The sequence below is a fragment of the Varroa jacobsoni genome, unplaced genomic scaffold (genome assembly GCF_002532875.2).
Source record: "Varroa jacobsoni isolate VJ856 unplaced genomic scaffold, vjacob_1.0 scaffold_1251, whole genome shotgun sequence".
NCBI classification, from domain to species: Eukaryota; Metazoa; Arthropoda; class Arachnida; order Mesostigmata; family Varroidae; genus Varroa; species Varroa jacobsoni.
In genome coordinates, this window is record NW_019214153.1 from 92,877 (window position 1) to 118,877 (window position 26,001).

At 37.9% G+C, this 26,001-nt stretch overlaps 2 protein-coding genes across 7 annotated transcripts; one reads left to right on the top strand and one right to left on the bottom strand.

Annotated features, from left to right (window-relative positions):
* The first annotated feature begins 916 nt into the window (after window positions 1-916).
* botv (exostosin like glycosyltransferase 3) lies at window positions 917-16,187 on the top strand. Of its 3 annotated transcripts, none has more exons than XM_022846759.2 (16): window positions 917-1,267; window positions 2,201-2,295; window positions 3,386-3,654; window positions 3,880-4,033; window positions 4,305-4,479; window positions 4,665-4,856; window positions 5,223-5,441; window positions 5,771-6,017; window positions 6,258-6,434; window positions 7,367-7,665; window positions 8,167-8,384; window positions 8,700-8,853; window positions 9,014-9,091; window positions 12,103-12,302; window positions 12,592-12,793; window positions 13,176-16,187. In XM_022846759.2, exons 2-16 carry the CDS (start codon window positions 2,273-2,275, stop codon window positions 13,383-13,385), a joined length of 2,817 nt encoding a protein of 938 aa, XP_022702494.1. In that variant the 5' UTR covers window positions 917-1,267; window positions 2,201-2,272; the 3' UTR covers window positions 13,386-16,187. The 3 variants fall into 3 exon arrangements, with proteins under 3 accessions (XP_022702494.1, XP_022702497.1, XP_022702495.1); XM_022846762.2 differs by having other exon boundaries at window positions 8,170-8,384; XM_022846760.2 differs by lacking the exon at window positions 917-1,267 and adding an exon at window positions 1,429-1,447.
* TTLL1B (Tubulin tyrosine ligase-like 1B) lies at window positions 15,571-24,048 on the bottom strand. 4 transcript variants are annotated; one of them, XM_086971550.1, is made up of 9 exons: window positions 23,898-24,048; window positions 23,028-23,095; window positions 21,836-22,000; window positions 20,937-21,080; window positions 20,568-20,713; window positions 19,642-19,796; window positions 19,082-19,263; window positions 18,668-18,763; window positions 17,400-18,286 (listed from the first exon to the last, which is right to left on the bottom strand). In XM_086971550.1, the coding sequence occupies exons 3-9, from the start codon at window positions 21,875-21,877 to the stop codon at window positions 18,059-18,061; spliced, it is 993 nt and encodes a 330-aa protein (XP_086827676.1). In that variant the 5' UTR covers window positions 21,878-22,000; window positions 23,028-23,095; window positions 23,898-24,048; the 3' UTR covers window positions 17,400-18,058. The 4 variants fall into 4 exon arrangements, with proteins under 4 accessions (XP_022702499.1, XP_086827676.1, XP_022702498.1 ...); XM_022846764.2 differs by lacking the exons at window positions 23,028-23,095; window positions 23,898-24,048 and adding an exon at window positions 15,571-16,783 and having other exon boundaries at window positions 18,055-18,286; window positions 21,836-22,089; XM_022846763.2 differs by lacking the exons at window positions 23,028-23,095; window positions 23,898-24,048 and having other exon boundaries at window positions 21,836-22,089.
* Window positions 24,049-26,001: the final 1,953 nt, after the last annotated feature.

The following is a 26,001-nucleotide window of genomic DNA, read 5'->3' on the forward strand; positions in this document are numbered from 1 at the left end:
TGTATTGTAAAAAAAAGAAAGGCTATCACTCTTCTGTTCCATGTTTTGCTTCGACGCAGATGTGTTGAGCTCACTGTCTGAACGATTATGCAGGTAGTCAATCATGTGTGTAAATATTGGTTTCAAAAGCAACCGTTAATCACTGTATTATGGGCGAAATTAGTATATTATTAAAATTTAGTTAAATATGGAAGGCTTACTTGATAGATGCTCTGCAAGCTCTAGTAATGTATACTGAATTCAGGCTACCCAGGAGAAATTTTTCTTGGCATCTGCGCGCTCTCTTGTATAAGATTTAATTACTTAAATGATTACATTTTTAAAATTTTTATTAATACAAGGTTTTGAAAACGATCCGTCACATTGTAAATGGCTACGTATGCTACTGCTAACGAATCTCAAAAAACCCTTTTTCCCTTCAGAACGGTTTTAGGACGCGACAGGAAGCAAACATGCGAATTATCTTTTTAACGCTATAAGAAACTATCATATACCTATTATCCTGTTCTTGTCATGCTAAGATCAATTATGATGCTCGTTGTCAGCTGCTACAGTGTGAGTTTTTAGTGCAGTGTCTCTTGCTGATCGTCATTTTCTGGTAATTTGGTGGTATTTGTGCATATTTTTTCAAATTCTTTTGTTTTACACATGTCGTCGACAAGCATAGAATGTCGGTTTGATCTAGAAGCGCCTGCACTATTGGAGGCGGCACGAAAGAGAACTAAATTCCAGTCCTTATAAAATGTATTAATTTCTCACAGAAGTTTGACAACGGTTCCCCGTTCGGCCTGCCGTTTATGCGTCCCTAGCATATATAATAATTTGTGTCGGTGCCAGCTTGTAAAGCTTCTATTTGAAGTCTCTATGAAAGGCGAAACCGCGCGCGAAACCTTCCGCCCTTTCCCAGCTCATTGCTGTTTCTGTTGTGCTCCTCTCGGTTCGATCGTACGCGTAATCCGCGAGCGACTCGTTGCTAATGGTCCTTCTGCTATATTATTGATATAAGGAAAACGTCAACTCTAAGCTAACTATTCACTTATGCATCTCTTTATAATAAGTTAAAGTTACGCTAACTATAAACTGTGTAGACTGTGGACAGTGATACTAGCAGTACCGCAGCGATGAAAGGAAACGCGAACAACATCCTTTGAAAATGATTTTCTCTATGTTGCGAGACATTTGTGCTCTCAACTCATGATGAAGTAGAGGGGTGGAACAGCGCGAGTGGGCTAAATAAACACCATGCAACATTGATACCAGTCTCTAGGTTAGTGTTGTTTTTTTATATATCTTTGTTCTGTATGTGTGACTGTGTGTGTATTTGTTTTTTACCCAGCCGCGCAAGGATGAAAGAATAGGTTAAACTGAAGAAACGTCTTATAAGTGTAGAGACGCTGCTCTTCCCCGTAGCTGACGTCAGATCTTCTCTGTGGCACTCGAAATGATCGTAAGCATAGACATGTCGAGATGATACAAGTCGTCAGAGTAGAACAGCCAAAGAATCCAACGATAGATAAGAAACATAAAAAATCAAGTAACTTGGCGAGCTTCTTTGACGAAAATTCGTTTGAAAAATACATAGGAATAAGGTCAACTAGTTCTATACTTGTGCGTTTATCAATATTTTATCTTGCTTTTCCGACAGGTAAGTTGATATTGAATTATGCGGTTCACTACTCTACAAAGTTTTTGCTGTTAGAACGAACTGTCGAAGATTCAAGTAGCAAGTTAAACTGGCGAAATGTGAAATGCATATCCTATGTAGGTATGATGTTGCAACTGTAGGGATCATGGTTCTATCAACATAACAGTATCATTGGGAACATTGAGTAAGAAAAATACTATTCGTTAAGAAAGATATTTAAAGACGAAAATGAAAACACATTTAGAACAGCAGTATGTTCTATGATATGAACATTGCGAGATTACACTTGACTGTTTTACAAGTGAATATAGTTTTGCATTTTTTCCTGCTGGCTTCTTTTATGTAGCGTACTCGCACTGTATTGGAACCACAGTGGCCAAACTACAATTTTTTCATTCATATTACATGCGGCGACAGGTTAACTAAAACAATGCGGAAAACTTCGAAAATACATCTTATAAGAATAAATTTGCGTTGCAAAAAAAAATCTCAAATGGTCTATAATGCTCTTAGATCTGTCAGCATAACATAACTGTCTCAATTTCTGCCTTATAGAAATCTAACCTGTCCCGGAAATAACTGGGCTGTGTGCAATGCTATAACTCGCGTAGCCTTTCCAGAATTCGCATGGAAGTATGGCTCAGATCTCGGTGAGTAACTGGTTTGGCATGTTGTTAGCAATTTTTTGAATCGGTTAGGAAATAGAACATCAAGAAAGCGTTCCGATATAACTCTGGCATCTTGAACTAGACGCATTGTTAGTTGTCGTTTCTGAAAAAGGTCTTTTGCCTCATTTGTCGACATTCGTTCTTGACTGGTCGACTTTCTTTCAAGGCCCCTTCAAGCCTGATCTATGGTTCAAAAATCAAGCTATATGAAATATAGCGTAAGTTCATGCATACGTTAGACACGGCTAGAGATAAACAAAGAGATTATGTGTATAGAGTATAATACATAAGTTTGATTATTTCGTCACAGGTTTCATGTAGCAGGGATCACGTGCCGTCATTTCATATGTTTTGATACCTTTATACTGGCTACATCCGCCTTTAAAGACAAGTTTGTAGAACTTTGTCACCCTAATTGGAAAAAGGGTTCAAAAACGGTCTATTCCGCAAGGATTTAGAGTTGTTTTCAGCAATCAGCCGCTCGTGTATGCCACGTCAGCTATATACGTTTTAAACTCTGATGTAAACCTGCTTTCTGTGCACGCCTATTATTAAAAATTCATATAATTCTCTAAAATAAAAATGCTACTTAACACTCTTACGTTATAAGCGCGTTACCGGCGTGCAGGCAATGCTCAAATATGATCTCGTTAAGCCTATCATTAAAAATTCATATAATTCTATAAAATAAAAATGCTACCTAACACTCTTACGTTATAAGGGCGTTACAGGTGTACACGCAATGTTAAGATATGATCTCGTTAAGCCTATACTTATATAAAGTGTTGCCTGTTTTTCTTTCAATTTTATATAGAAATATTTCATTCATGAAATAACTATGTTGCATGCCATAAGAAGCATGGCATCCTTTGTTGTAAAATCTTACCGCTTTATAAACTGAATACTTGATCATTTTTCTCTTTTTCATCTAATAGATTCTTTGTAAACGTCTTTCTACTTTTTTGCTTGTTTAAATACTCCTAAGACCCATAGCCAATTATGTAATTATAAAGTCGATCGAAGCTGCGTGCCCGTTTTTACATTATACAAGTAATCATATATGTGCTTGTAGAAAAATCGCGCTCGATCCAGCGAGTGCTGCCAGAACGACAGGAAAGTTACCCCGTATAGCCTCTGACGTTGACGCATCGCCAAAAACAATGCGGGTATACTGGCATACGATTCACTGGCGCCGTCTGCTAGCGGCTGGAGTTGTACTGATATCCCTGGCTTTGTTTCTTCCACTGGTGGCCTTGTCGTATCTGGATCGAGGTATTTTTTCCTCAAATGAAATTCAAGAAGTGGGCGCGCTGTCCGAAAATGAGAAGATTCGATTGTCGGGTGAGTAAGCAACCGTATTGATCGGGGTGTTCAATTCAGCGGCTCAAGAAATGGAATGTTAGAACATAGAACAGGGCGCTGACTGATAATTAGATCAAATATGTATCTGTATGAGATTCGGTATTGAATCAGGTTGGAAACTGGGATTCTCGAGAATGCCGTTTTCAGTTTATGTTACGTACTAGTGACTGCTGGTCATATGGCTTTATTAATTTTTTTATGCAGTACGAATCGAGTTGCGGGATTTGGAGAAAAAGCGAACCAACATCCGGTTTGAGCTCGATCGGCTTCAACAGGAATGGGACAGCCGAAATGAAAAAATCGTCCTCCAGAAGCGAGAGCTCAACGGCGTTAAGCTCTCACTCAACGAGGCCATGAGGTCTGATTTCTTTTATAAAATATATCAATATCATTCAATAAGAAAGGCATATTTTCCTCATGATGGGGACACTGTTCTATCGAGGGAACGCTTACATTGGTTATTGTTTTGTTTTAAAATTTAGCGATGAGTTTATTTAACTCGTCTTACTATAAACAATCAGCACATAATACTTCGCAACAATTTCGTAGCCAGCTATTATTTGTGTTTCGCGGGTATTCGATGTTGACCAGATAGACAACTGTTTTACACTCACTTACTTAATGAACAGAACACTGGAAGAACTCTCTAAGGCAAAGCCCGCTCTTGTTCGAATGCCATTGAGTATACCGGCGGAGGAAGTGGTATCAACGCCCCGTAGGCGGAAGATTGTTAACACCGTTAAGGACTGTTCCTTGGAGCAGTGCTTTGATCTCTCGAGATGCCCGTTGAGAAATCCATTCCAGGTATTTCTTTCAAATTGGAATTGTTTTCATTGTTATATACAGTAATTACTTCGAATGCACCGTAGGATGTGCTGATAAAGCTTGATAACATATGATTCACTTTTTGACATGATCGGAGTTCGGATGATCGGAGCAAAGCTTTTAGGCTGTATATAGATTCATATTTGACCGTGTGTTTGTGGTAGGTTTTCGCCTATCCTCTGGACCCGCATCGCCTTCCAGGTGTTCCTCCTTCTTTGGTTAACGCTCTTTCTTCTGCGATACATTTGAATCACTATGTGACTGACAACCCACGGACTGCCTGTCTGTTCTTGCATGTCACCTCTTCACAAGCTATTCTCACTCCTGTAACTAAAGCTGGACAAACAACGGGACAGGTAAGCACACATTTATTTTTTTTCCTGCAAAAGGTAAAATAATAAAACTGATTGTAACTTTCATACCAATCGATTATTTCAAAGAGATGTTTATTTATTTATTATTAACTAGATTATACATCATGTTTTTATTGTTCAGGTTGTTTTATAACTATTGGTAAGCCAGGTTAGACATACAAGGTCAGTTGATTGGTGGAAATATATGGAGTTACGAACTTCTTTTAGTTGTGATCTCGTATCATTTATAATATCTGAATGTAATTATTTGGATAGAAAGTAAAGGATGCAGAAAGTTTTATAGAACATATTGGATAGTACGATGAATTCATTTATTATAAATAATTTTGTCCTGACCGATAATCTCAGACAACAACTTCACCTATGGCAAACGTGTCCACTTTACGCTATTGGAATGGCGATGGAGCAAATCATTTATTGCTAGTTCTGGACAACTGCACTACGGTTTCTCCAGATCAAGGCGGTGGCTGCAATCTTGCGCCGGTTGATCGCGTCGGAAGGGCTATTGTGGCTCGACAAACGTTTCCAGCAGGCTCATTTCGGCCAGGGTTCGACTATGTTATGCCAGTGAGTGAGCAATTGGAATATGGATTACACCAGAACTTTGTCGGATTATGCTACAGATCAGCCTTAACAATGCACCTTTTAACTAATATAGTATACAGCTATCATGGCTTCGAGTACTCAATTTTACAGAAGCCCTTAGTCACTTATCTTATTCACAAACGGATGCATCTGTCCAAGATACAGTTTCGTACATGACCCTGCATAGAATTTCGTTTAACTTTTCGGGAAGCTTATATATAGTCCCTCTATTTCTAGACGAAAACAGAATGAGTACATTATTTTAATACTGCAAGGTTTCGTAGTGATAATGTGCGATAATAATATTTTAGACATGGGTGGACCAATCACAACCTCGACTGAGTCTTCCTTCGATCTTACCGGCGCGGCGAAAGTATCTTCTAAGCTTCAGTGGAAGCTACATTGAGCCCGAAGAAACGGAGACAACGTTGGAAATTGCTAAAAGCTCGCTCAGTGACAAATACGTGCAAGGCTTGTTAGGCCAGTTTAGTGATAGCGACGACTTGCTACATATTCGGACGAACTGCATCGACGACAATGAGCTTAATTATGTTCAGGGTAATTGATTCCACAGTGGTAAAATATTTGCGGGTTTGTTTTTTTTTGGTTAACGTATCTGAATTGGAAAATATATATAAAATGCATATTGGACTCTTTGTAGCTCGCAAACTTGATCTTAGTTCCTGATCAGTTCTACCCTTTGTAATTGTTTGGATCTTGCAGTTGTTCTATATGTATTGAATAATTATTTAATAAAGTCATTATTTGTTTTTGTTTAATCTTCATGCTTCGTAAAAGGCTTAGTGGGACAGTGGGTCGAGTGTTCCGTTCACGATAGAGCGGAACGAGAACCTCTAGCGGATGCAACGTTTGCTCTTGTGATGGCGCCGAGGGCTGATTTTTATCGAGCTTCTGACTTGTTCACGAAGCGACTGCTCAAAGTGATGCGTCATGGAGCTATTCCGGTTATACTCGGTAAGCCCTAATAAAATACATAGCCTACAAATGATGTATATATAATCATTGATTTAATGAGAAAATAATCATAATCTGGGTAGAGCAAAGACATACATCTTCTCTTTCAAATAATAAATAGCAGTTATTTAAACCCATAAGTCCATTGTTACTTTACTTAACCCGGCTCGCCTTTGATAAAAAAAAGAGGTTTAGGCGACGAAGAAGTGATTTATAGGCATGCATCTCTAATACGGTCACAACTCTTCATTTGCGTTGATTTTGTCTAAGCTGTGCGTATAGTTTTTGTTTCAAAAAGCTAAACAAATCGGATCCATTTTTATGCCGATAGAATTTCGGAATGTGGGTGCTTTATAGAACTAACAATAGCTATGTGTAGCAGCATCTACCGGATAAAAAACATTTGCCTATATTACATAAAATTTTGATCGACGATGTAACGGGTATCCTTTACATGTACTAAACCAAAAAAGAAGTGTTTAGTTGAAAAGAGTAAAGTTTCCCTGGCAATAGTGCTTCTTCTTAAGGGTAATGGTAACCCTAACCACTGGCTAAAGCTGTCTTGAAAAAATATTGAATTTTGCTGGGGTGTTTTATTCTGTCCATCATATAGTATACTGTTACATACTATTAAAAACAACACACTATTTGATAAGGGCTTACTGTGTTCTCTGTTATTTTTAGTTTGTGAGAAGTTGTGTTTCGTCAAAGGTGCATGAAAAATTGGAACAGGTTCATGGTCTGATTTATAACATAATAGGAGAGTTTATTTTATCAAGCATTCTATAAACACTAATTACAACTCATAAAATAAGCATAACCAAATTCCATAGCAGAAGGTGAAAATATTAATTAGATTCAGTTCTTTTAGGCCTAGTAATTGATTGTGCAGGTAGATAAATTTTTTGTAATCTATTTTGTCACTGAATTAGGAAACGATGTGGAGTTACCGTTTTCGCAACAGATAGAATGGGAGAAGGCTGCTGTCATCCTATTAAAAGCTCGTGCTCCGGAACTGCATCTCGTTCTCAAGACGTACTCAGATGCTGACATCGTAGCGCTACGAAGACAGGGCCGACGGCTTATGGAGAACTATTTAGCTACGCCGAAATTATCTATCGACACTTTGCTTACTGCGATGCGATTCGTCCTCAAAATGCCAGCTGCACCAGAGAGAGATGAACCAAGCAATCCTGTGGCCAATTTGAGTTTCGGACTTGTCAATCAACAGGTCTATGTGATATTCTATCACACGCGTGTGATGCATCGATACATTTATTACCATCGATATTTTGCTTTTTTCTATTTCTTTGTGATTTAGTCTATGTGACTTTGCATGGTAAAAAAACTTCAGTGAGTAGTTGCATGTTTTAGTTAATTTATCATTGTTTTAGATATCTTCTTTTTATATTTTCCTGCGTTCCTGTTTAGAATATATGCATACAAAGCTAGACGTCGGTCTTTTCGGTCATTCTTAAAAGATCGCGGCTTCAGTTGCTATCCTTTACCAAGACCTACGATAACGTATAGTAAATAACAATGGTGCTAGTTCTTCTTTCCTTGCCTAACATCTGTACGATACAAATATTAAATTCAGATTTTTTGCTACTAATTTTTAGCAATGAAAATTGAATATATTTAGCGAACAATAAGTCATTCAGCATGATCAGGGATTTTTAGTATCATGTAGATATATGTATTTTGATTATGATCTCGATTGTTTCTCACATAGCAGTTTTCTTCTGAGACGGATGAGATGCTGGGTCCAGTCGAAACTTCATATTCTTCACTAAGCTATCAACGGAACTTCTCGCTCACGTTAAACAACTGGCGACAGTTATTTAATGCTGACTTCGCTCCGCACCGCATGGCCCCTTGGCGACCCGACGACCCATTATTGCCTAGTGACGCAAAATTTCGGGGAAGCAGTTTTGGTTTTAGGCCCATTGGGTACGTAAATATGTATTTTACGATTGCTACAAAGGGTGAAAATTCTGCAAATGAAATTTCGCTTGCTATGACATACGTCTATTTGCTACTTAGTTGCAAAGACACTTCGTAACAGAACGCAATCCAAATCAGCGTCCGTGGCGCTGTTCTAGAGGCGCAAGGCAAGTTCTAAAGAAGATGTCCAAGCTAATTTATAAATAAAGGAACTGCGAATTAAAAAACCTACGGATTTATCAGTTTTCCATGGCTGATTGAAACTAATTAAACAATGAATTGGACTCTATAATAATGATCGCAATCCCATTTGTTGCACAGATTTGGCGCAGGCGGTTCGGGGAAGGAATTCTCTGAGGCTCTGGGAGGCAATTGGCCCCGGGAGCAGTTTACGGCTGTGATACTCACTTATGAGAGACAGCAGGTACTTCTCGAAGGAATATCCTCTCTTAAAGGATTACCTTATCTTAACAAGGTATGTACTATATCATATTATATACTCAGGGAAAAAAAGTTTTTCAAGATTCTTTATTAGCAAAGAATAATTATTGCTTCGAAAGACTGCAAAATGGTAGCCTCAAGTCTGCTCAAGAGAGTCATCAGGATAAGACCCATTTTATTTAACGGATTTTTAGGTTGTCGTTGTATGGAACGGACCACAAACTCCTGGGCCGGAAACACTAACGTGGCCGGATATCGGAGTGCCCATCCAGGTAAGTAGTTGCCTATTCAGTAATATCACCTAGTCTGGCTGTTTCAGATACATTTGAGTATTCGAATCCACTTATCGGGCTGATTGAGCCTTACTGTGTAAACTTCTTATTTTGTTCCCTTTGGCACACTTGGAGCATTGTTGTTGGTTTACGGTACTGTGCAAGCTGTGTATAATAGAAGTAAAAAAAAAGTTGCGTTACGGAAGTGAATGCTGAATTCACCTACCATCCTCATGTCGATGTTTCAATGACATTATATAGCCAGTGTAGTTGTCAGCGAGCTATGAAAGGATGTTTCTTAGAACCAACGGTGGTCATTGTCATTACAAACCGAGTATTTTGTTGACCGATATAAAGGTTTCATTTACTTTGGCGCATCTAGAGTTTTCTTTTCCTTTTAGTACTTTTTAGTAGTGCGTTTATTAGGCCGCGTATCTTGAAAGAAAACATTTTTTAAAACTGTATACACTCAGTTATGTCTGTTTCGCTTATTTGTGGATAAATTGGTTTATTCAGTATTTGGGCTAAATTATCGCACTCAGTACATGGAATGAGCCTGCTTTGCCTGCGGGGAAGTGCACATGGGTTACTCAAACCAATCCTCTTTTAGTCCTTGCATGTACGCATAAATCTTTTGATATGTCTCTGACCGCATAAACATGACACCTACACCGAAAGAAGAGTCCATTATATAATATCTCGACGGTGTACTAGGTATTGACAGTATTCTCTTTTCTCAAAAAATTCAAAAATTAGTTTTTCAGCCATACAAATCAAGACACGGACTGTTTGAAGTAATCATGGAAAATGTATGACTCTTGGCTTCATATTTAGACTAATGTACTAACATAATCAACGACAAAGAACGGCACTAATAATTGTATAAGTTAGTTCGTGATAAAAAAATTTAAAGGTAGAGAAGAAAGGTAAGATAATAATCGAAAGCCTATATTATTGCCGCTATAGGAAACTAATGTACCACTCGTATCTTGGGACGTATGCCTTTTGGTTTGCGTATAGGCATGTTGCATATTCACTTTACTAATTCAGTAGTCGCTTCGTAAGGTCTGCTTTAAAGAAAAACTAAATTTCTTTACCACCAACGAAGAATACCAACGAAACAGTTTCCGTAGAAATAAAAAGTGTTTTTGCATTTATTTAAACACAAATATTTATATTACAATGCATACATTTACCGATATACCAAAATACGTCGTATGTGCATATGTTAATATCAAATTTGTTTTCGATTTCAAATACCATCCTGTGTGTATATGGGGTATAAATATGGCCTATTCCTTTGGCTTACTTGCCTCTCCTATTGATAGATTCCTAGATGTTCATGATTAGCCCGAATATATCGGAAAATATAAAAGGTCATTTTGAGGCAGTTAAATTGTAAAAAAAAGAACCACACTATTATATCCGTACAATGTCGTCAATCGATAACGATAGTGCCCTGTTATTCCATCCTAACTAGTTCATGTCTATATAGCGAAAAGCTTAAGGCTTAGTCAGAGTTGATGTACCGCAGAAAGAAACTGTCGAATCGTGTAGAGGAACGGAAAAATTAAACATTGAGAGATCTTTTTCCTTTGCTTGTTTCAAATATATTCTATACTACGAACATATTTTGGACATACATTCATTATGACTGTACAGTTTTCCGAAATGCATTGTGTTGTTTATTAGCAAGGTAAAAACGCCACAGAAGTGAAGCTAGATTTTCAGTAGTTGTCGTATTCAGAATGATATTTCTAGCTGGCGTGAAACTGTAGTATATGTTAACGGGTTTGGAAAGTTTGTTTGATACTCCTGGGTTACTGAAAAGCTTACGTAACTGTTGATGCCTTATCCACAGTTTTTTTTTTCTGTGCTAGAGTTAGAAAGAGCTGTGGTATACTAAGAAAACACAATGTCACAAAAAATTTCTGCGCTTAAACCGAGGTAATTTTTTTAACATTAATTTTATTTTATTTCATAATAGAAACCCCCTTTGATTCTTAGCATAGAAGTGTTTTCCTTGAACATAAAAGAAAAAGAAAATACTGGCACTCATTGAACTGCAATAATTATTTTATGCGTTTATCCACAAAAAGTGTGTCGTGTTCCGCAATATGAGAAAAGCTAGGATCTTTTCGAAATGCTTCCATAGATTGAAAGGAAGTGATGGCTTCCCGTAGTTAATCTTGAACGTGCCACTGCGCGGAATTGCCTCGTGCAATATGCATATCCTACAACAAATGGTGCTTTGCTCAGAGGCGGATAAAACAGTTAAATGAAATAAATTATCCTTATAACGTTGCTGTTAAGTATTATATCAAATGACTCATTTGGGGGCACGAATCCAAGTGTGTACACGTTGGGTTTCCAGTTTTTTAGTTTAATAAATTGGCACGTTAACCGGGTAAACGTTGAACCAGGATCCGATTTTTCTTCTTTGCGGCTCACATAGAAATAAAACAGAAGAACAGGCACTACACGATTATTGGGAACATTTTTACTGCTGCATTAGATTGTAGAGTGGATTAACGTTGAAAAAGCTGAGCTTTTAACGTTCTATTTGACACATGTAAATATATTTAAAGTCGTACGAGATATACCTATTGGAAGCGGGAAGTGATGCAACAGTTGGCTTCTCATTGCCTCTTTTTTTGATGTAGTTGATGCAGTTCCGCAGAGAGAACATTCACGAATCGTTCCGACTCAATCCGATTGACAGAGTGAAAATATAAATATTCAACGAGTTGAAGCTTGTCGACAGCAAAATATAACTCACGAAGTGAGCTACCGTGTACATCATATACCAGACCACAACACTTATCGTAATGCGCAATAGGCCCGACAATGCTGAACACCAGCACCGAATATAAAATTTAGACTGTCCACATAATTGCATTACTCGAAAACACGCTTGGCAAATATCAGAAGGCACTTCCATTGCGTGGCTTAGCATGCGGTTCAGTCCGTTGTTTATTATTATTGCTCTGTTGCTATTTCTTTGTGTATAGGTGATTAAAGCGCCGATAAACTCATTGAACAATCGTTTTGTACCGTGGGACGTCATCGAAACGGAAGCTGTGCTGTGTCTTGATGATGACGGACGTCTCCGACATGACGAACTGGTATTTGCGTTCCGGGTGTGGCGCGAGAACCGGGATCGAATCGTAGGATTTCCCGGTCGCTTCCACGCGTTCGATTCAATCCACAAGTACATAATGCGATAACGTTTTTCCAGTCTAAAATAAGCCCGAATGGACGCTTGCATATGACGCATTAACCACATATAATTAATTTAAAAGAGACGTTGTTTCACCGCCCTGGATAACATTATTGATTTGGATATATTGTTGATTTTATTTAGCTAGGGTTCAAACAATTCCTACTGGAATACATTTTTTCACGCGCTTTCAGAGATGTTTATCTTAAACAAAACCAAAATATCAGTTTAAAGTAGTTGTTACGAAAAACGTTACGTAAACAACATTTTTTGTTCGTAGGAGCTGGAACTACAATTCCAACCATAGTTGCGAATTATCGATGGTTCTTACTGGGGCAGCGTTCGTGCATAAGTTCTATCTCTACGCGTATACAAATTACATGCAACCCGAGATTCGACAGATTGTTGATCGGCTCATGAACTGCGAAGATATTGCGCTCAACTTCCTGGTATCTCATCTGACAAGAAAACCGCCTCTCAAGGTAATGTACATTTATTGGCTAGTTAAAGGAGTGAAAAACAATCTAAGTAAACCATCAAATGACCCATTATGAGTAAGGTCAGCACACTTCTTTGCTATACTCCACTTCGTTTGGTTGTTATTCCAAACTGGTCGGATTCGCGTGGCTCGATGAAACTACTTTCAGGGCTAGGCCGCGATCAATGTCTACACCGAAATATGGAATTGGCCTTACTACGATCGCCCAAATTTATCATACATACGTAATTTGTGCATAAATGTTAACATAGAAGGGTAAAAAGTCCGCGAAAAGTCGTGTTACGTTCAGAGCATTTTAGCAAAAGCAGCAGACGGAGAAATGTTATTAAATCGAAATGCATTATTTTATATGATTAAATTTTCAGGTGACTTCAAAGTGGACCTTCCGCTGTCCAGGATGTCCAGTAGCTCTTTCAGAACATGACTCGCATTTCCTCGAACGACACGACTGTATAAATAAATTCTCACAAATCTACGGTTATAATCCACTGCTGTATACACAATTACGGGCTGACTCGGTCTTGTTCAAGACGCGAGTACCACATGATAAACAGAAATGTTTTAAATACGTCTAGAAGAAATAGGACCACACTGAACAAAATTGTAGCAAGGAATTCTTATTCGAGTACGTATTCAAGCTTGATTTCAAACTACTGGACAGTACTCGCTGACATATAAGTTGCTTAGATTTTTTGAGGTAAATGAGCTTTTCGATAAAATTATTTTACGAGGCATGTTTGTTTACCACATATGTCATCTAACAATTTTGTCTAGTCACCTTTAAAGCCCTGGAAAGTGTTCATCTTTAGCAATGGCTAGGTATACACATGTACGCTCTTTGCTTTAGATTTCTTTGAAAACGTACTCAGTGACTTAAAAATGAAAAGTGCGAAGGACCTGTCTGTGGCCTTGTTGCAGGCTACCCGAAATTATTTAGGGTGTACTTACCGACAAACTTAAACAGCATAAATGGTGCTCCGCTGGTAGGCAAAATTTAGGAAGTATCGACTCACGTATTTGGGTACCTACGACTGAGTTTCCTACGAGCACCTACGATTTCGATTGAGTTTCATTAAAGAATAACGACCTTAGAGGCAAGGATAACGTCGAACGGTAAGAGTCAACGCTTAGTGACCAAGCTTCTGTTTCTCGAAGCTGAGAACGCTAATGGAATTCCTCAAATCTTAGTGAAAACACTGAACAAGGAAATTTTTAGTGTAACGGCAATTCTGTATTAGTGCGATTATGACGGGAATGAAAATCATGAGGTTGAGGGCCACAGAACAGATGATTACATTAAAAAAACATTAAAAGGAAAAACGAGTTGCTCTAATCACAAGCTTTTTAGACGAAAACAAACCGCGGTTTCTAAAGTCATTATACAAGTCGTAGATAGCGAAAAATTTGGAAAGCATATTTGCCAAATTTCGTCTGCCTGTTAAAAAAAAGTTATTCAATATACTTCATATGCTAAATAGGTCCGGACAACCTAACATTATACTCAAAATTATTTTGTTTGTATAGCTCGTAGGCACTTTACCTTCCCTTAAAATGTGACGAATTCGACTGTTAAGGATATCTGATTGTTAGTATTACTATAAAAAAAAAAAAAATATAGATATATATATACAACGGAACGGTCGTGTGGCAGGGTTTCTGACATCACGTCATTTAATACGAAGAAATCATTTACTATTACTATTCATCATTTTTGTCTAGTCCTGAAAGTCATATTTTATGAGAAAGAACTATGGATTAATTTTTATTCTAAACTAAAAAGGTAAAGTTCTATGGTAGAAAACAATTAAGTCAACACTTATTTTTAGTTGTAGCATTGTATCAAGTGGATTAAATTTTTGACGTACTAATCTTAGTAAGCAACGCGTTCGTGTGGAAAACTTTGCTACAAATTCGTAGGTAACTGTGTTGCGATATTTTGAGATAATGCAACTGTCCCCAAATGGGCTCCCTCGTTTTACTGATCTTAGCGAAGTTTACTGATTATAATGAAGTATAATGATTTAAGATTATACACTCATTTCGTTTGATTGATTCCTTCCGCTGGAAGAACAAAGGCGCATGGGCATTTATTCTGCTACGCCTGCCCAGGTATAGGGCGTCTGTTTTCTCGCGTTTAGTAAACAATCACAGTGACGTCATAGTACTTTTTCCATATATGTGTTTTTCGTTAAGATGTCTAATTGAACCCACCATAATAATGTAAAGACATACGTAGCTGGTATTAATGAAATACACACGTAACGTATTACTGAGTTAAAATCTTTTCTTCTAACCGGCCCTCGACCTACATTGTCTTTCCGGCTTCGGGCTTTCTTTGACACTGCTACAGGACGCCATCGCATGCGCGCGCTCGGGCTCGTAGTGGCGCAGCCTTTACATTTCCCTTCGGTATTATTGATAGCAGTTTTCCATTTCTATTTATGTATCAGTCGAAGCTTGCAATCGCGAACATCTTTTACGCGGATGTCCAGTTTCGACCCAGTGATTTGTGTCGAACGAGCTTATAATTCCAGACATCATCTCGTAGTCGGTAACGTGTTTGCCTGCAAAACTTATGGACGTACGATGGTCTCGGTTTCAGTCCGAGCGTAGACACACCTCGTTTTATGCTGGAGCCAGCCGTATGAATTAATGCCTACCGGCAATGGTACCGGGTTTGCCACTGCCTTAGCCGTCACCGAAATGCATGACTGAGTTGTGTGGTTGTATATACGGGAATGACAAATAAGAATCGAGTCGTACAGACATGACTGATTATACTAATTTGCAGAGATTTATTTTGAATATGATTATTCTGATACATTTGTATATTATTAAGATACATCAATTCTGTATATTAATGTATTTATGCACGTAAGGTCTAGATAATTTCAGGTACTTGTACTATATTAGTTTAGATTCAATTTGCTTTAATTGATAAATTTTGTTCGTTCCGTCACCAAACCTAGCTAGAGCCATTTTCCCACACATATTTCTAAACTAAAACGAGGAACTAGCTGTATTTTTTAAAGACTCACAGCTAAGCTTGAACGCGGCTCATACTGTAATAATTGAATATTTTTACTACAGCCTAATAAAAAAAAAGTAAAATAAATCGCCATATCAGATGTTAATAAAATTCAGGAAACATTCGTGAATGCGAGATCACCTAACAAATGTATCTGACCGATAACCCATGTAAATCAATTGTAAATATTGTACCGTACGGAACTGTGTATGGAAACTATGTAACCCTATAATAATAATCATCATAATAGGTGAGAAATAATTCATCAACCCGGGCTGTTATATGATATATTCGTTGATTGAAGTAATTGGTCAATAGATCAAATAAAATTGAGTGTTAGTTAATTGAGGATTGATAGTATTTGACTATTTATCTACCTAGAAGATAAAGTGTATTACTAGATATAAGCTGGATTGTACGGCGATCGTCCAAATCTTACTTGCCCTCTTAGGAATGGTTTCTGCCAATTTCAATGTACATATGTACTGCCGCTTCTTGCAATTTTTAAAGTGTTTCGCTAGCTCTACCTCGGAGCGCAATTCCACTTTGGTTCTTTTACGGATTTGTTGTAACATTTGACTCATTAAACCGTTTCAGCATAGTCTGGTGACTCATGTACAGTGGAAAATTAAGAGCGTTTTGAGATTTGGCCTGTGGATAGAACAACAGCGTGGTACCACAAGACCGAATGCAAAAATCGGCAAAAATTAGATGTTTTTTGTAATACTAATAGTTATTTCATTAAGGCTTTCATTTGGATTAAAAGTATTTGTGGCCTGAAAAGATAACATTTCGCTACTTTCTTTATTTTATTACATCATTCTCTGTCGCTGCTGCGGTACGATTATGCCTGGTATGTTCAAGTTGCGACTGCGTCTGCATCATTTGCCGCTAGTTGATACCGGTGCAATCAGTGCTCATACCACTGTTATCTCCTCATCGGTGCTATAATATGGGGGTTTTAGATCAAATTATTTTTGAATATATCCGTTTGCCTATCTATGATGTTAGGGCTTGTTTTGTTTTTTGAACATATCTGTACGTGTCTGGGGCTAGTCAAGAGGAAGCGTTTTAGTTGTAAAGGAATTACGCTTAGCTGGCACAAAGGAATTAGTTACTTTCGGAAATAAAGTAAGAATTTGCTGAAAATATTTCGGACCATTATAAAAGCTGTAAATGCGATTCGTATGTTTATGTGTAACGCTTATCTAATGGTTTAGGTATTTGTGTGAACGCTTTATATATATATGTAATCTTAACGGCTGATTAAAATGCTCGGGGATAGGTGTCGTTTATTTGCTACATAGTTTTGTGTGTGCCATACAAATTTCTGAGCCAGGCGGCTCGGTTACTGCTTAGGTGTCGCCTGGTTAATATAAACACTGCTGATAAATATCGTAAATGTATTTCTAAAAAACACAGTTGAAGTGCCCAAATAATAATACATTATAATTTAATGCATCTACTTGGCATAAACATGTTTTCGATGAAATATACGATATCTAGTTTTCAGTATTTTTTCTTAGCGTTAACTGGTGCTCTCAAATGGAATACCAGAACATAAAATAATGGAGTACAGCTTTATTTCGAACCATATACGATGTACCTCGTCTAGACGTACAAATGCATCTTATGCATCTTTTAATATATTTACACTACACGTGTATAGTACGCTATCGTAAAGGAGTTAGTTAGAGGACGGCGATCGGCAAGAAATAATTATCTTTTTTTCTCGATAATCTCCTACGGGAAGACTGGTAGGCCTGAATGACCCCAGATAGTTATTCTCTAACTTACACTGAATTCTAGTCTACGTTTATGTACAGATATGTGATGGAAGAAAAACGGAATGCAAACAGAATATGGACCTTAATATTATCTCATGTCTACAACGGAGCGGTCGATATCACGTATGCACTTATGGAGGGTGGTAGCTGGACTACGCTATAGAAAAGCTGTGCTAGTATTTTTTTGGTGGCGTTCTGCATACAAATTCAGGATTTGAGACAGACTTGTGTGAAGTACTTTGCGAGAGTAATGTTTTGTCATGATTTGAAACCATTTGTTTTACATAATGATATTAGGTCGAGACCATCGTTAGATGTATAACCATCTTCAATACATGCGCTGAAATTTGGTCCCTATAAGGCCCATTTGGCTTTCATTATTTTGTCCTTGCATATCTGTGGTACGATGCATGCGCATTAAAACTATACCTCTCTATTTGTTTTGTATCTTTTTTCGTCCCCCAGAGGGCGTTCTCGATGAATCACTGACTTCGTCGTATATGAGACTAAAATTGCCCATACGAAGGTCGGCCAGTGAAGTATAAGAGTTGCGCACGTCAGATCCTTCTGGATTGAGGAGCTCGAGTAGATCGGCGATTAGGTTCTCCTTTAATTCCTTATCCTTTGTGGTCGTTGTAGAAAGTGAGGGTGATGCATTTACCTGTGTCGTGTTCAGAGGATATTAAACAGATAACTTTACATAGGGGCATGCCAGAAAAGAAAACTATGATCTGAAACTATTAGTTCTGCTTCAATAACCTGACCAGCAATTCATAGCCTGATCCAGCCAGTTTGAAGACACTCAAAGGGTTCTACTTGTTTCTTGTAGAGTTCAATGCTGCAAGTTCATAGCCTACAGCCCTGCCACTTGCCGACTGTAGCCCGTAAATACGGCCAACTAATAGTGCGAGCATCAACGATGGGTAGGCTCTTAAGTGTATTGTTCTTCCGTTATGTCCCATGCAAACATAATCTCTCGCGTGTATATCGAGAGAAAATACAAATAATTTAGTAAAAATGCATTCGTATAATGTGACCTTACCTCAATTAGCCACGGCCGAAGTTCTTCATTTATGATGATGTCATATCCGTAGCACTCAAAACAGTGTCGATCAGAGTTCATTACGGATGATACGGCCTAGAGAAATAGACTATCAGTAAATATTGCACATGCAGTGAACAACTAGTATACCAATTAGGAAACATTTAGTACTTTTTTACAAGTAGAGCGCGGACAACCTTATCAAAGTAAAAGCTAAAGGGTGTTAAGATTAACGGTTGTTACTACGGGCGAATTACTTCAATGGCATGCAGGCGAAACCTGCATGCCATTGAAGTTAATACAGTCACCTAAATTTGCCGTCATTACCGAAAGAGTCTTAGTTGGCTTCAGTACGGTATAAACGAATTCACTACTAATTATTAATACCAGCATTTAAATAAATAAAAATACAACCTTGAGCGAGTGTACAATTAGGCTCTTGATGTTGTCAAAGAGTTCATCAGTGACTGCTTTTCCGCGCATGCCCTCCAGATACAGGCGTAGAGATTTCAATGACCATTTTCCCCCATGGTAGGCGTTGTACTCCTCGCCTTGTTTTTGTATCGACACATTTGTTAGATGCACTAACATATTGCCTAGAAAAAGTATCGAGACAATTACAATTCCTTCTATACTTCTACAACTTCTCTATTTTCTTTTAAACGGTTATCGTATTGTGAAATGCTCGATTAATCAGTCTGTTAATTGTGACATTGTTAAAGTTAAAGAACGTTCAAGGTTATTAAATAAAAGTGAGGATATTTTTATTTTTCTCAGCAGATCTCCATAGAAGTGGATCTGAAGACTTAACTACTTTTTGCTGATAATGAGAAATGACTTGATTTTGGAAGACTAGCAGTCAGCAAGGATACTTATCAACGTTCATGTGTCACGTACAACAATAGCTTTCACTTACAAAGAAAATAAACACACCTTTTTTTAAAAACATAGTTTTTATGGAAGGCCAATCATACCGAGCTCTTGGGCATCCGTTGAATATTTTGTTTGGCAAAATCGACAAAATCCTTCATCGTAAAGAAAGGCACGTAAAGGTAGAAACGACGTGACCAAAACATAGAGTCGCAGATCAAATTTTCGCCCTCCAATCAACAGGGGATTGTCAATATACCTGAAACAAAGATGCTGTTAATACGCTCATTACAGCAAGTACGTAAATTTAGCTACATTCTCGAAGCCTAATTTTGCAATATTGAAGAAAGATTATTAGGACAATCTAGGCGTCTAATAGAAGCCCCTATAACCAGCAAGCAACCAAGCGAAGATCGTTTATCTATCTTTTCAGATTTGGTATGTTTCACGAAATAGAAAAAAAGCTCTGTTCCCTTTTGTATCTGGTGTTTTATATTATTTCTATTTATCTTTTGTAGCTTTTTACTCTTAAATGAATAATCATTTGAACCGAATTGAATTTATGTAAAATTTATTTCTATGCTGAGGATCTTTATATTCCCTTAGGACATTTTATTGTGGACTAAATGCTTCTGCTTATTATACAAATATGTGCATGCTTGCAATAGCAGGGTGGAAGCAGATCAGAAAGGAGTGGTCTTGCAATATTTCTTCGAAATATAACTCCAACTGCAATTACCCCTGATTTATATGAATTCATTCCACGATGTGAGAAAATGGCTTCTTTCTTTCTTTCCCAAAGTGGGGATACTCAAATAAAATTCAAGCTGATTTGTATTTCTCAGATATCGTAACAGGGTAATTTCCGTAACTTTTTAGTGGCGCAAATTGTCTGGAACGAGTCTCATGATCGAGCTTACCGTAGCGGTTTATCCTGATTCATAAGTGTTATAAACGGATTTGAAGAACTTGTATTAGGAAAACAGAATAAATTGGGCCAGATTTGTTATAGTCCATTATCAGACGCTACCTGGATATGACGAAGAGCTCTTTATTACCGCCTGTCGCGTGTTCGATAGTTAGTTCCTTGTGCCACTTTTTCAGTTGGGCCAGACGTTTGATGATGAAAATGCCGTTCCCTTGGCTCTTTCCTGTCGGCTTCACGATCCACGTAGACTACAAAATGGCAAACGGCCAAAGGGAGTGGTAGACACTAAGCTGCAATTCTATTACTATAACGTTTGAGGAATAGTCAAAAGGCAAGAATTTGTGATTGTATCGTGGCCAAAATTCCTGTGCGATGTCCAAATGATTCGCTCCTTCCAGCATCACTCATGCATGCCGAAACTTATGGGAGTCTGGCAACGTTTTCTGATGATTGGAAACTAAAATTACGTACCTGCGGATTTTTGCGGAATTCTTCCACGAAAAGGTTGTAGTCTGAAGGCAAAATGAACGTCGTAGGAATGAAGTCTACCAGTTTCGTTCCCAGCTCCTTTTCAACGTCCCTTTTGTACCGTTTCAAATTCCTCATCATCAAATCCTGAAATTATGCTCACATAGAATATATCGTGCTTGTTTTCAATAACAATTCTTGGCGGTAACTATGAACAGTGGTATACGAATTCCTTGTTATAACTAAATCGAAAGCTATACAAGCGCTGCACGATTACAATCACCTGGGAGCATTACACAGAGCTTTATTCACCAATAAAACATTTGATGAACATCAGTGCACTAGCTTGGACCGCAAAATCGTGACGACATTTTAAAATGCAATTCGAAAGGCTCAATATCTTTAAGGTAATAATCGCGCGAAATCGTCTGCTCTATTCTCTGTCAGCTCTGGTAATCGAACGCTACACAGCGCCCCCTATTATAGCTGATCCACTGTGTAACACATAGAACAACAATCTAAATGTACGATATTGTTAGTTATCTATCATCAGCTTGCACAGCCAGTCGACTTCTCTTGTTCATGTTCGTTTTTTGAATAGATTGTTCTGCGTACTTGATCTAGCATGCCCTGATTAAAGGGCACATCGTTGTCAAGTGTTAATATTACCAAGCTTGAAATGTCTGGTACTCAGGAGCTACTCGAGCATGTCCTCAGCAATATTTTCAAATGATTTGATTTTTTAATATAAACCTCACTCTAGTGAAATATAAAATGTCAATGCTACCTTTACATAAGATATTTAAAATTGGTCTTTCCCGCGTGATCTATTGAAGGATGCAGTGGTGCTGCGAGAATTTAAATTAAAACAATATTCTTCTAGAAGTCACATACAGACCAACCTTTCGAGTGAGTTCATAGAACGTAGGAAAATGGTTCACCATCTGATTCGGCTGAAGTCGACGCGTTTTGTTGTCAAGTGAGAATAGATCTCGAACAGTTGGTACCGATGCCCAGTAAAACTGCCAATCGTCGGGATTGTCCGGATCTGCTTGGACCCATCCTCGCTTTTCGAAGTTCGAAATGAGCACTGATTTTTTATCCATATCACACATATATTTGAATGTACCACTGCTGCCCATAATGCTAATACTATTAATTAAATATCTGCACGCCTGTTGAACACAGCTGATAATCGTCGAATGCACTTGATACTACACGATTCGCAGAAATTTTAATATTTCTATAAGTTTTATTAATAACAACAAGTAAGTTATTTCGTGTGTCATTCTTTAATGTTGCCAACGCAATATTTAACGTATCAACTGATCGCATTCGACAAACAACCCTGACGTTATCTAAGGTAACTAGTGCACTATTACTTGCTCACGTTTTTTCTACTCATTATTGACGGCGAACACACGCTATTCACTATCGAACTGAAAAAGCTTTTTTGTTCGAAGCGAATGTGGTACAATGGGCTCGTCAGATATGGAGATTCAAAACAAGGGTGTTCGCACGGTCTATTGCATTTGGTAGCCGTACTGACTCCTCCTTACAGAGAAAAAGCTAATAATGATGCGCCGTCAATGTCAAAGTCAGAACTGTGCGATGTCCTGTTCCGGATGGAACCTTGAACAGAGCCTCGAAATGGAACCTATATTGAAGTCGCTTTTAGAGAGGCGTTGCATTCGCTACGAGTTACGACTGCTTTGGACCGAATCTGCTTGTGGGTGAGGGCCGGCTCCTGGTAGCAGGGTTTCTCGTTGGAGGAGGGCAATTTCAGACGGAATCCTAGCCATTGTTGCCTAACACCGAATCCACGATGGGGTCTGTTTAAGAGAGGATAATAACGGGAAGCCTTGGTGAGCCTCCTCCAGAGACGTTCCTTTCTCCCTTCACTCGTGCGCTCCGTAAATCAGATATACGAAGAGTGCGCGTTAATTGGTCGAAATTTTCACGTTACTAGATCATCATGGGTACTTAGTTTTTGCTTGGCAATTTAATGAAACTCAATTATTTGAGGCTAAAAAAGTCTACCTTGTTATGTTTCTTCGCGACTGTTTTTGAGCTAAAAGAGACATAGATACATACCTTCGCTTATTACAGGTGCGACATTACGCTATTTAGTTCTTCGTGTCGAGGAAAGCGAGTCCGAATTTCTGCACAATCGAAAACAACTGGAGTTGGTTAAAACCGTTGGAATGAATAATTTAGCAATCACTGTTGCCGAAAATGTATTTTATTTGACATGCTGGATAATATTAATAATCGCTTGTATAATACTTCATCGAAAATAACTAAATAAAAAGAAAAAGAAGAATGTAAAAAAAGAGCTCATTCCAGAATATACGATAGACTTAAACACTTAGTTATATGGTGGCATGTACATTTTGAATAACGGTACATAGCACATGATAAATTACTTAATTTGTTAATTAAGCAGATTTAATATACGGTACAAAATGCTAACAAAAATACGGTAAAAGTACAAAATGCTACCGAAAAAAAGATAAAAGCACTGTTTTTGTAATTTTTTTCTTAATGGGTCTCTACTAAAGTGGTGGTGGTCCTAGGAGCCTCATAAAAATCTAATAAATTTTGTAAAAAATTAGCAAGTATGAAAACAACGTGCAATACTGTCTGTGTAGATAAAAATCGTTCCAACACAAACCTACATAAAATACAACAACGGCACTGCGTATTGTGAGATCTACTCTTTTCTGTTTTTGTATACACTGCATTTAGCGTTTTGAAATTTTTCTAGCAACTGCATTTTTGTCATTTGTATTACCATGTTTAATCTCGTGATCGATAGCTTGAAGGGGAGCATTGATGGTAGGATATGCTACGTTCATTAATGCCATCTTTAGTCCCTTGAAGCAATCAGAATCATGGAGACTTTATGGGAATGAGGAAAAGAAAACATCGGGCTTCCTTTGACACTCATGGCCATTCTCTCACCGAATTCTTTTCTGGTGGACGGCATAGGTTGCTTCGTGTCTCGCCTGATGACGCTGTAATCCAGGCCAGCTTTTTTGCTTGAAGTAGCTATACGAAAGTGTTTGTCCGTAGTGCGCGCCGTCCATGTCTCTATCTATCTCGGACTCGATTCCTAAAAAGCAAAGTTGCCTCTTGTTTTTTGCTCATCTTCAGCTTTCTTCAGTTTCATAATATAATATATCTATAAATAATATAACAATATCAATATCACATTAAACCGATAGAAAGCACATTGTCCACACTTTGTTTTTCTCAAAATGTTCCGTAATTGCTGCAATTAGTTGTGTCGCTTGACACCCTAAGGTATCCTAAGGGACCTTTTCTCAATCTCCAATGTCTTGCTTTCCATTTCCGAGATCACTGTACGAGTAATGAATGGCTGTTACAAATCTTTCTATAACTTACGATGAGTTTTAGTAACGCTTTCATCTTGGCGACCAACAATTTTACTTGCAATTTTTAACGTCAAATGATATTACTGCTTCTAAACCTGATATTTTCTAATAGCTCTGAATAACTTTATTATCGTTCATATCGACCAAAAACGTCCCAAAATAAATAAAGAAAATGCCTACCAGATCCTGCCGTACAGTTTAAAAGTTAGTTATCGTTACCTAGTGATATTAATCAAGTAGCTATCCACTAAAAAGCTCCGGAAGGAGTAGGTTATATTGCATATGTACGTAGGTTATATTATAGTATAAGTTGATGTTTACAAGACAGGTGACCTATTTTTTGATCTATACATATGAAGTATAACACAATGTAGTCGAACAAACAGCTGAACGGTAATGCAGTGTATTCCAGATTATTGATCACCCTGTACACAGACCGCTCCCACCAAGGTCGTCTAAAAACAATATTCTAACAATTCGGTTTGCAGTGACGTTATTTTGCGTTAGAAAATTGCTCATATATCGTAAACGCCATTTTCGACGCAGCCGATGGTAAAACCATTTAAAAAAGGATGGGAAATTTCAACAAAAAAAGCTCGCTCACACCACGACGATCGTTCAGCATAACTCAAGGTCAAGTCACAACCATATAGGTGCGCTAGGGTTACTTAAACCTAGGATTAGCCCTGTAAGCAACGATATTCGAGATATAATATATATGCATGAAGGCATCAGTGAAACTTGAGAAGTACTCGATGCTATCAGCTAAATTTGGCAGCACGTGTTTGTGGGGCCGACGCCTCATTGTGAAAATTGGGCGCAGACAAGAGGTGGTGCATATTGATTCAGGTAGAAACTGTACCATCTACGACTAGACAAATGAAACCTAGGCTTAAACCTAACATCTAGATGATGCCCATGCTACATATGTTCCCTAGGCGTGTTCAATAATAAACATACCTCACACGAGGAGGTTCGTGAGAAAATCGATCTCGTTCATATTTTTTTTTCAGTTTCTAAATTTATGGCCGGTGAAAGTATGTACAAGGGTGGGCATAAGCAGTATTATTTTTACCTATGGATATATTCGGGCACTATTTCGTCCATTGAGATGCGACGTAAGTTAGCTTCCGACCAAAGACTTAGTTACTTTATAAAAAGAAAAGACTGTACTCAACACTTTCTACGTAGCTTGTATTTTTTTCAAGCGAAATCCTAACGTTTCTACTAAAAATGCATTTAGCCAGCGAGAGACATGTAAGTAGACCAGGCGCAAATCATATTCAATGCAATGATGTAAAGAGACAACGAGAGTTCTTCTAAATCTCCTTTTGACCCCATGCAGACGTAAACTTCATAATATCATATCATTCCGTGAACATGTAAATATGTGTAAAAACAAGATAGCCGAGCTTCTTAGATTTGGACTGGAAGATGGCTATTCAGGATTTTTGTACGAGGATAAGAAATGTGTATAAGAATACTACGTTACTAGTACCATATGTGAATGTCAACTATTTAACAAGTTGTGTTGAAGTACTGTTACGTTTTCGACACACCCTTTTCCTCGCATGTTCTTATCTGCAAGTCTTTCACTGTTACATTTGTATCTGACTGTTGACCCGTCATGGCAAGTCAGCACTATTCAGATTTCAGTCCAGCTTTCGGTC

Bases quoted from the DNA above. Each gene is read 5' to 3' on its own strand.
- TTLL1B (XM_022846764.2), bottom strand. From the start codon at position 22,075: ATGGGCAGCAGTGGTACATTCAAATATATGTGTGATATGGATAAAAAA. The intron at 20,714-20,936 runs GTACGTAATTTT...GCCATTTTGTAG, and splicing joins AATTCCGCAAAAATCCGCAG to TCTACGTGGATCGTGAAGCC. The intron at 19,264-19,641 runs GTATGATTGGCC...TACTTTTTCTAG, and splicing joins AACGGATGCCCAAGAGCTCG to GCAATATGTTAGTGCATCTA.
- botv (XM_022846759.2), top strand. From the start codon at position 2,273: ATGGAAGTATGGCTCAGATCTCG. The intron at 4,480-4,664 runs GTATTTCTTTCA...TGTTTGTGGTAG, and splicing joins CGTTGAGAAATCCATTCCAG to GTTTTCGCCTATCCTCTGGA. The intron at 12,794-13,175 runs GTAATGTACATT...TTAAATTTTCAG, and splicing joins CAAGAAAACCGCCTCTCAAG to GTGACTTCAAAGTGGACCTT.